This window comes from Hipposideros armiger, unplaced genomic scaffold, assembly GCF_001890085.2.
Source record: "Hipposideros armiger isolate ML-2016 unplaced genomic scaffold, ASM189008v1 scaffold_685, whole genome shotgun sequence".
NCBI lineage: Eukaryota > Metazoa > Chordata > Mammalia > Chiroptera > Hipposideridae > Hipposideros > Hipposideros armiger.
The window spans coordinates 463,115-473,118 of NW_017732035.1; the positions used below are offsets into that span (position 1 = coordinate 463,115).

General features: G+C 45.5%; 1 protein-coding gene across 1 annotated transcript; it reads right to left on the minus strand.

Moving 5' to 3' along the window:
• Nucleotides 1-1,693: 1,693 nt before the first annotated feature.
• Nucleotides 1,694-9,997, minus strand: PURB (purine rich element binding protein B). The gene has a single exon (XM_019626591.1). It carries the CDS (start codon nt 9,986-9,988, stop codon nt 9,080-9,082), a length of 909 nt encoding a protein of 302 aa, XP_019482136.1. The 5' UTR covers nt 9,989-9,997; the 3' UTR covers nt 1,694-9,079.
• Nucleotides 9,998-10,004: the final 7 nt, after the last annotated feature.

Below are 10,004 nucleotides of genomic sequence, written 5' to 3' on the forward strand. Positions count from 1 at the left end.
CCCCTGCGGCCCTGCATTTCCCAGCCCTTTCTGCCTCTCTTCCTTGTACACAAAACCCCACAGCAGCGGTTCTCAACCTTTCACAGGGGTCGCCTAAGATCATCGGAAAACACATATTTTCGATGGTCTTAGGAACTGAGACACCGCTCCTCTGTCTCCAGGCCCACATGCAGATACGCCCACATACGAGTACCTGGCGACCCCTGTGAAAGGGCCATTCCATCCCCAAAGGGGTCGCGACCCACAGGTTGAGAACCGCTGCCCCACAGGCTCTCATCCCTGATTCACGTGGGGCAGCTTAACAAGGTGAAACACACAGCACTGTGCCCAGGATTCTGACCCAGTGGGTCCGGGCGGTGCCTGGGCGACCCATTCCAGGCTCTCCAGGTGCTTCTGAGGCAGCACTGAGGCCCGCCAGATGGTTGCAGTGGGCAGTCACAGGAGAATCAGTGTGAATGTGTCAGGGGTGGGAGTAATTATTTCATAGTGAGAACCTCTAATGGAGAAAACATGGGCAGAACTGAAGGGTGAGTAAGCTCGTCTTCTCCAGCCCATCCCTCATCTTCAGAAAGGTGTGATGGTTTACATCCGTCTAGCTCAGTGGTTCGAGGCGGACCCTGTGACTCTCAGATAGCCCTAACATTGTTACTTGCCTTGTCCATGTCCTCCTCTCACTTTAGTGTTTCCAGATGCTAAATGACGTGATAGCATCACTGGTGATAGCAGATGAACGTATACTTATTTTGGTCTTAAAAATGTTTTTTCTTTTTTAATTGGGGAATTGGGGGAGGGGAACAGACAAGTTGCTGTCCTTTTCGTTCTAAAGTCTAGTTGTGGAGGACGTTGCTTCACTGGCCCATGTTGGTATTATCATTGTGCTCTTCCCGGGTGAGGCCAGCCATTGGACAGCTGCTCATGGCAGCTCACGCCAGCTGCCAGCCAGCCCCGCTGTAGCCTATGCTGTCACTGGCGACTCACAGCAGCCCAGCTCCAGGTCAAGCTGTTGTTCACCATCTTAGCTGTAGAGGGCGCAGCACCCCTGGCCCGCATGTGGGATCTGAACCAGGGCCCTGCTGTTCAGAGTTGGCGTCCCAAACCAACTCTTAGCCAACGCGCCGCTCGGCCGGCCCTGATTCCATTTCTAATAGGATGCATATCAATTACATAGCCCTGAAAGATCAAAAACTCCAGGGGGGACTTTAGTAAATTAGTGTAAAGGGGCTTCTGAGATGAAGACTGGGGATCATGGATGGCATCTACAGACACTTTATTTTTCCTGTAACATTGGGGTAAGACTGGCCCAATGCACTCCCTAAGAAGTCAGTCAATAGTGATGAACCATGAGGAAAGTTTCTTCATACCCACTCGAAATGATAGGGCCGAAAAGCCAGTAGAACACGAAGAAACTAGGGAAAGCGACAAGGGACCTCTCTGGGAAGTGAACCAAAATAGGAAGCTAATTTGCTACTTTGATTTACTCCACAGACTTCTAACTAGAAAAGGGCTATGGCAACCCAGAGGTTCCCGAACTAACTAACGGGCTATTCTTCCGACGAAATGTGCAATGGCTGGAAGTCATTTCAGTGGGAACTCAGCCAATTCCAGACCCACCTGGACCCCGGCAGATGGTGTGTGGCCTTTCCCTCCCCGCCACCAGGTAATTCCTCAAATTAGAGACACCAGCACAAGATGCTCACTTTTCCGCATACTTTATTTGTTACAAACATACAATTTTTAAATATAGACTGTAAAACTCCATTTGCAAAAGTCTGCTATTGTAAGGAGTACACACCAGCAGTAAGGATTCTTAAACTTTCTCTGTGAGTTTTCTGTCAGTTTTGCTAGTTAGTGGTAAATACGGGACCGCCACTTAGAGACCTGTCTGAAGCTGCTGGCCGTATTCACACTGCTCTTCTGAAGAAGCCCTGCTTATCTGGAACTGACCCATGTGAGCTGCAACCTCCAGGCAGTGGGATCAACAGCCCATGAGACTCTGCTTTCAACAGTCTCCAGGAAGTGTGATTCTGAACAGGTTTGTTTGAATTGCCCATGCAGCTGTTTGTTAAAGTGCATTCTTCTTTTAAAAATAGGAGGAATAATCTTTACTCTTTAACCAAGGTACTTAAAAAAATGAACTTTTTGGTCTCTCAGCAGATATTCCCAAACTGATCCTATCACTACAAATTTTAGTGTTCTATTTACAAATATTTATAGGGTTACAGGTGGAGGGGACCTTATAAAAGTAAAGGTGCGGCTTCTCTTGAAGCAGAAATCAGTCCTACAAATTCACACATAGGACACACTTGGTTTACAACGCACAAGCACGTGGGTATTTACAGAGACTGACACAACCCAAAACGGCCGTAAAGTAACCCCGACCCAAACTCTACTTGTCCACCTACATCAGGAAACTGTCTCCTGCTACCCAGATCTGTTTTGACTTCATTCAAATCATGGCTGTGGGTTCCCCACTGGGAGGACATCCACCCCACTCTGGAGCGAAGACTCCATCTGGGGAAGCCCTGGTAGGTGGCTGGCGGGAAGGCTCCTATAGAATGGAAAGTGTTATCTGGAAACGCCTCAGGAGACGGGTGGATTTTAAAAACAGATCGTGGAAAAGCATCTGCATGAAGGTGCAAGAGGAAGAATAAATCCCTATTAATTTTTCTAGAACTTTAGAAAAAAGTTATTATACACTAATAATCTCATTATCCAAATATTGATAATCATTGAAAAACTCAAATGTACTTGCCTGCTACCATAACGTGCAAAACAGTTGGCTTTGTAAGTATGCCCTGCACTGACTTAAAATCGGTGTCTGGCTGGGTCCCTCCATTAACCTCTAGGGGTCCAGACTTTCTGTACAGAGAGGCTGGGAGAAAAGGGTTTAGGTTTCACATCTGAACAGTTTAAAGCAAACTCCCAAATTCCTAAAAATGTGCTTAGGGTTATAATCCTGTTTTTCAATTTTCTTAGGACTCTCCCTGCAATTGTATGTCCCTGAAAAAGTAATTTTAAAAGGGAAAAAATATACTACTTGCCATGCTATTTCCAAATATCAAGACTTGTGAACCAGCCTGCTCTCCTTGAGAGAGGGTAAGCCTGGGGACATGTCTGCCTCTGAGAAGGAAGAGGTGGTCTAAATCAGTTTTCTCGAAAGACTTAGCTGTGGAAGTTATTGAAGGTAGGATAAAAAAGACAGACTGTCTTTTGCAATATGCTACTGGACAATGAACTTGGACAGGTCTACCACTTTCTCTCCAACAGTCCACGATTCGTCATGCTCAAGATATACACAGGGAAAGTGAGATATGCTCTAGATCCAAAATCTCATGTTAAGTACACGGACAGTCATAGTCCCTTTTATCAAACCTTTTGTTAGAATCACCTATAGAAAAAAATGGTAACATTTAAGCTTCAAATGACGCTCTGTCCTCCCTTTCCTAGAAGTCCTACTGAGCAGCAAAACTACGACACGGCAGTTGCTATTGTTTTAACATGACGTCACTTCTCCCAGATGGAATGTCTAATTCAAGAGGCATGAGTCTGGTTTTCAAGTGAGAAGAGACTGAGTCCAGGTGATTACACTGATGGCATATTCCCTATTTCATTAGGAAATGTAAAATACATTCATAAAGGTCTTACTTGGATCAGACATATGGATATAAATTGGAAATTACTTGAGTAGTCTTCATGATACAATTTTATTATTTTCTAAATTTAATTTTCGGTATTGGAAATTGGACCACATTTGTTGAAATAAGAGTCTGTTAAATCCATCAGTAATGAAACTAAGTTTTAAGACTGAGGACTGGGAATGGTGACTTTTCACTAAATAGCAAAGCTAGCTGTATCAAGAGAATGCATCATCTAGGAGGCTGCTCCTGCTAGCTCTCGCCACTCCTGGGGTCTGACATCTGAAAATTAATGACTGCTTTTCTACATTAAAAATGGGAAATTAAGTTATAATCTGCCATTTCTACCTTATATTTGGAATTTCAAACGGGGCAACAGCATGCACTTTTTTCTTTTTGTCTGTAATTTTTAAGGTAAATGTGGTTCTTTTCTACTCCCCTCCCCTCCCCACCCCCATCCATCAGCCACACTCACACACCCATTATTCAGTTTATTCAATGGGAATGGTGACTGTTTAGGAAGTCAGCTAATTGGCTTACAGGACTCTAAAACCAACCCTGAAAACTGATCAGCTCATTCATTGACTCTAATTTCAGTGCTGTTGACAAAAAAGAAAAAAGCTGCCTTAAGGCTGGAGGGAAAGTAACTAACTACATTGTGAATGCAGCACTGTCACTCTCCATCCACTGGAAGCCAGCAAAATGCATTCTGGATCAGTAACACAAACTTTCTAATTTGCAATGAGCCATATGTACTCTTCTTACCGGTCAGAACCATCTCCACAAGCTGCTTTTCTACGGGGCCTGAGGGACCACAATCCATGTCACACACAGTTCACGTCTTTCACGATAAAAAAGTGCTTTATCTTGAGAAAAATGTCAGGGTTAAAATGGCAACATACAACATAAGATCACTCCACATGTTCTCAATGAAGTATAAAACAGGCAAGGAGCAAAAATAGACGGGAGGCCCTGCTCTCTGAACAGGCCTCATGCGCATGACTTTCAGGGAGGACTAAAATGAAAACTGTTTTAAGAGTTAACGGTGGGATTTTACACCATTATACTATTCTACAACCTGAGCTTGGACACCAAAGCAGTGAACTTCGTACTTATCAGAGCAATTCTGATACTTCCTAAAAATAGAAGACAACTCAATTGGATTACTAACTCCAGGGTCAAAACATGACATTTCCCCGATCAATAAGAAGACACGTTAGACACTAAGAGTGCTGCAGACGACTCGGCAACGAGCCGCTTTTACAAAGCAAAGTCACTTTCTCCTCCCCCTTCTCCCCATCAAGGCCACACTATTTTCAAATGAATATCTACTGAGAGATCAGTTGTGCACTGGACAAAGTACCATAATTGGGTTCAAATGAAAACAGAATTTACAGTGAAGAATACTTATGTGCACGGCTTACACACTCAGGCTTCTTAATGTCGTTCACCTCAGGAACAAGGTAGACGCAAATGAACTGTCACCTTTTAACACCTTGTGCAGATCATTCTACCCCCTGTAAAGCCAGTCAAGGTCACATTTAACAAAGCGTCCTCAGCAACTCAAGCGCCTGAAGTGTGCAGCCGTTTACAGACCACTCAATATGAGGGCATTACTATAACCGCCTCTCTTGCCCACAACCCTGCTTTTTCAGATAAGACAGAATAATTGTTTTGATTTGAGAAAACTGAAGTTTGAATCTCTTAAAAGACCTGCAATTTACTGCAAAGTGATCAAGAGGTAAGAAAGGAAGCAGGAGGTTAATGGCTGCCCACATGGAAAGCCTCTCAATCATTTTGCAGTAAATAATTATGGAAAGTGACCTGACAAGTAGCCGTGTGAGCATCACAGCTCCAGTCATTGTACCACCTACATGCCTCCCACAGTAACATAGGGTGTCTGGGTTTTGGTTTGGTTTTCGCTTTGATTTTTGGTGCCATCCAGATTTACACTGTGTTCGGTGCAGCATATGCACTGACAACGTCCTCTGCTGACTAGAACTACCGTTCTACTCGACTGACAGATAGGGACAATAGAAACCAGAAGGGATCCTGGGATCTCGTCACAGAGTGTTGCTTTCAATTCTGTTCCTAAAATTGGACTTCTCACTTCTGTAACTGCAGCCATTTGAGAAAGAACATTCTATCAATTATCGGAGAAGAATTTTACTTCCCTACTTCTCAGGCACATGGCGATTTTGAACATGTCATTAGCTGGGATGTTTGCCAAGGTCAAAATACAAGCCCTAAATCACTGTTCACAGCAATGGTTGAAAACACAACATTTTCTGCCTGGATTTAACAACGATCATTTCTTTTAATAAGCAATATTTACGACTGAATTTTGGAAGATGGCCCATTAATATCACCTCGTTTAATAAACACATCAGAAGTGTCGTCTCTGTGCTTTGCAGGTTTCTATTGTCCCTAGTGACTGGAATGAGGATCAGTGAAATGCTACATCAATCCTCAGCCTTCTGTAACCCTCCTGCAGAGGGAAGAGAGGCCATCGACCACCTCTGCAGGAGAAACAGACCTCTGAGATTGGTTAAGACTTAAAACCCACCACTATGACATTTTTTTACCACTGACTCTTACATAGGCAGGTCAAAATTTTAATATAAATTACTTTTCCAACACATAGCTTATGCATTCTTTGCTCCTTTTTTTGGAGGATTCTCCAATTGATATCTAAAGATTTACATATGATATATTACTGTTCTATGGTCTAATGACTAAGAAAACTTCTCTGGTAACCAAAGCTGATTCCATATATGGCAGTGTTCTTGGCATATACTCGTACATGCCTCAGACCACTTCCACAGTCTTTCTATTCAGCTAATTATAGCTTAGTAGCCACTGGTGAAGGATTGTGAAGACCCTGTCATTTCTACAGAATAGAAAGGCAAGGCTAGTTACTGCAATTCAGCCAAACAAAAAGAAAAGAAAAAATAAACCAGCCCCTTAAAAAGGAGAGGTACTGCACCTTTGCAAAACTGAACTGGCTCACTGCCGCTGAGCAACAGGACCACCGCTGAAGCAAGAAAGCAAATTGGTCTACACAGGAATTGTACATGTTTCGAAAATGAAGAACTTACAGCAGCCAACTTACAGCTGCAACCTTAATTCTCATTGCTGCCTCAGAGTTTGAAACTTAAACAGTTTCTGCAAACCTAATGCTAGTTTCTCAGCTCCTTTACTAAAACTATTTAGGGTTTTGTTCTCCGCAGCAAAGAAATAAACACTCCAAACACATAGGTAAGTACAGCAGGACATTATTGAAAACAGCTGCCTTGTGGTACAAAATACAGTACAAGTATACGGATGTCATTAAAACATCGAAAATACTATTGCTCCCATACGATTTAGGAAACATTCTTTGCAACGGAGAAAAATTTTGAAAAAAGAAAAGCTTAAAAAAAAACTGTTTAAAAAGTCTACTGTGGACGATGAGTAGAGAAATAGTCTGAAAAGGGCACCGATGTTTGTGGCTCTTCCACTTAAAAAAAAAAAATCTAAGATTAACAGTATTCTGAATCATAGTCTAATTTTTAAAAAAGCCTAATTTTATATACACATTATATTCCCTCCCTCTCAGCCACAATGCATGAAAACAAACTTTTTGTATATTACTTATTTCCCAATAAATACAAAAAGATTGTATATATTGAATAATACCAAAATAATAAAAAGGGTATGCAATAAATTAAAAGGCAGCTCAAATAAAGGGCAGTCATGCAGTTAAAAAAAATACTAGGATCGTGGAGGTGGGGTTGCCTCCTAGTTGAGAAGGTGTCACACAAAGCATACCTGAAACTTTGGAAAGGACATTATCTCCCATTCGACTCAAAGTTAAAGTTACCTAGGTCTGTGACATTGCTAGGAATGAATACCTTTCGATGGGGCAGGATTAACTTGATTAGTAAAAACCATTTCTACTGAAAATCCAGTTAAAATATAGAAGAGGCGATCCTTGAAAACCCCAACTTTTATTCTTGAAAGACAGCTGGATAACCTGGCAAAAGCCAGTTTGTTGAAATTTCAAGATGGTATAAAAATGCTTCCAGGAGATAGTCAGCACATTCGCATTCACTCCGGCTCCATTCGGATGGATTTCAGCTTCCAAAGGGCACGCTGCTGGAATCGCGCATCCATCATCTGCCAACTTTGATTGTGAGGTACTGATACAGTGGATCAAGTTCTTAAAATTCTATTTTAAAAGAATAAATGATGCTGGAATTCTGGACCTGAGGATCTTTAGTATCTGAACAAATCCACAGATTTAACTGAAGGTAGAGGAAGACTTCAGTTTTGGTTATCTCCAACTTTTCTGTGAGAATGTATATTCCATTAAAGCTCAGGCTTGTAGCCACAGTTCCTTTTTCAAGTTTTATGGTTTAAAATCCAGCCAACCAGTGGCTAAAACAGCCGAATTAGCCACAATTCACTGGCTCACACCGGGGAGCCACAAGGATCTGGCTCTCATTCATACCTAAGCCAGTTCTTGGTAATGACCTCCATGTTCAGAGATCAGGGGAAGAACTTTAGTGAGCAGCAACCAGTCCACTCAAACAGTTTTTTTCCTTGTGCTTTATGCCTGACTTTTCCTTGTGCCTATCTCAGCAACCCCCAATGTAAAACTGCTCTTTCGTCTTCAAGAATTTTTGCCAACTTTTAAAATATTTTAGTAATAGATTCTAGTTCAAGACTGTCACCTGAACTCATCTGCATCCTGGAAAACAATTCTGCGAAGACAAGACATGGGCCTTGGTCCAGGTAGCGTGCAAAACCATTCTGAATAAAATGGATGCAATCTGTTGTATTCCCCAGTGACTTCTTAAATTCCTATTTTGCCCTGTCCGTGATGATTTAACGTTGCATTCCTTTTCATGAAACCTGTACCCTCAGAACCGGTAACTGCAAAGGTCTCTCTTCTCAAGAATTCCATGAAGATCTAGATCCAAAATGCTCATTTCAAAGGAGGTGAAGGGATAGACACTGCAACAGTGAGGTCTGGTGACATCTTTCCACCAGGTTCTCAAGTGCAACACAAACTCAGCTGTTATCAAGGGGTAAGGGCACCTCAGAGGTGTTCCTTGGGGCCCGGGGTGGGTGGTGTGCGAGGACCTGTCCCGGCCAGGGCTCTCCTGATGGGTTTAGGAACCTCGGCTGGGAAGCAACAGAAGCTGAGACAGACTGCTCAGCTGAAACGCGGCTGTTGTCCGGTCTTCGCAGGCTGCTGTCAGTTCCTTGCAACTTTCCTGCTTTTCTCTAATAGTCCATGACTGTTCTCTTATGGTTATTTCTCATCATCAACTACATTGTTTTAAATTCTGTTTTCTCCCTGTGGGGCCTCCCTTGTTCCCCGGCAGGTGGCTCACTGGGGATGAGCAGGAAGGGGGACGGAGGTGGGGTGGGGGGGCCCGTCGGGGAAGCGGCAAGTCTCAATCCTCATCCACCTCCTCGCCCTCAGACTCGTCCCCGCCGCGTCGCTCATAAAGCTTATCCCTCTGCCGCTCCTGGATCTCCTTCATCTCATCCGCATACCGGCAAAAGGCGCCCCCGAACTTGCCCCAGGCCTTGAAGGGGACGGTGATGGCGTTGCGGTAGGACGGCTTCACCTCGCTCACGCGCAAGAACACGCCGTACTTGTTGCAACCCACGTCGAAGAAGAAGCGCTTGGAGTCCACCGTGATGGAGGTGCCCTCCGGGAGCTCCCCGTACAGGCCGCCACCGGGGCCCCCCGCGCCACCGCCAGGGCCGCCCGCCAGCTCGTCGTCGTCGCCGCCGTAGTCGTCGATGAGCTTGGCCAGCGCGTCGCGGAACTCGATGAGGCCCTGCGCGGGCAGCGCGATGGTCTGGCCGCTCTGCAGGCCGCCGGGAGCGGGGCCGCCGCCGCGCGTCACGGTCTGGCGGATGCGCAGGAAGCGGCCGCGCTGGTTCTCCTTGAGGTCCAGGTAGTACTTGCGGTTCTCGCGCACCAGGAACTCGCTCTTGAGCGCGCGCCGCGGCCCGCCGCCCTCCTCGGCCGCCGCCGCCGCCACCTGCTCGGGGCTGCTGGGGCCCAGCTGCGCGTAGTGCTCGATGAAGTCGCCCAGGTAGTCGCGGAACTCGGCGGCCACGGCCATGGACAGCGTGAGGCGGCTCTTGGAGCCGCCCGCGCCCACCTCGGCGATCTTGAGGAAGCGGCCCTTGGCGTTCTGCTTCACGTCCAGGTAGAAGCGCTTGTTCTGGATGTCCAGCCGCTTCGAGGCCAGCTCCTGCGTCTCCTGCTCGCCGCCGCCGCGGGACGCGGGCTGGAAGCCGCCGGGCCCGCCGCCGCCGCGCTCGCTGCCGCTGTCGCCGTCCGCCATCTTCTCGGCCGCCGCG

What these genes read in the sequence shown, in the direction of transcription:
- PURB (XM_019626591.1), bottom strand. Translation starts at nt 9,988, where the DNA reads ATGGCGGACGGCGACAGCGGCAGCGAGCGCGGCGGCGGCGGGCCCGGC.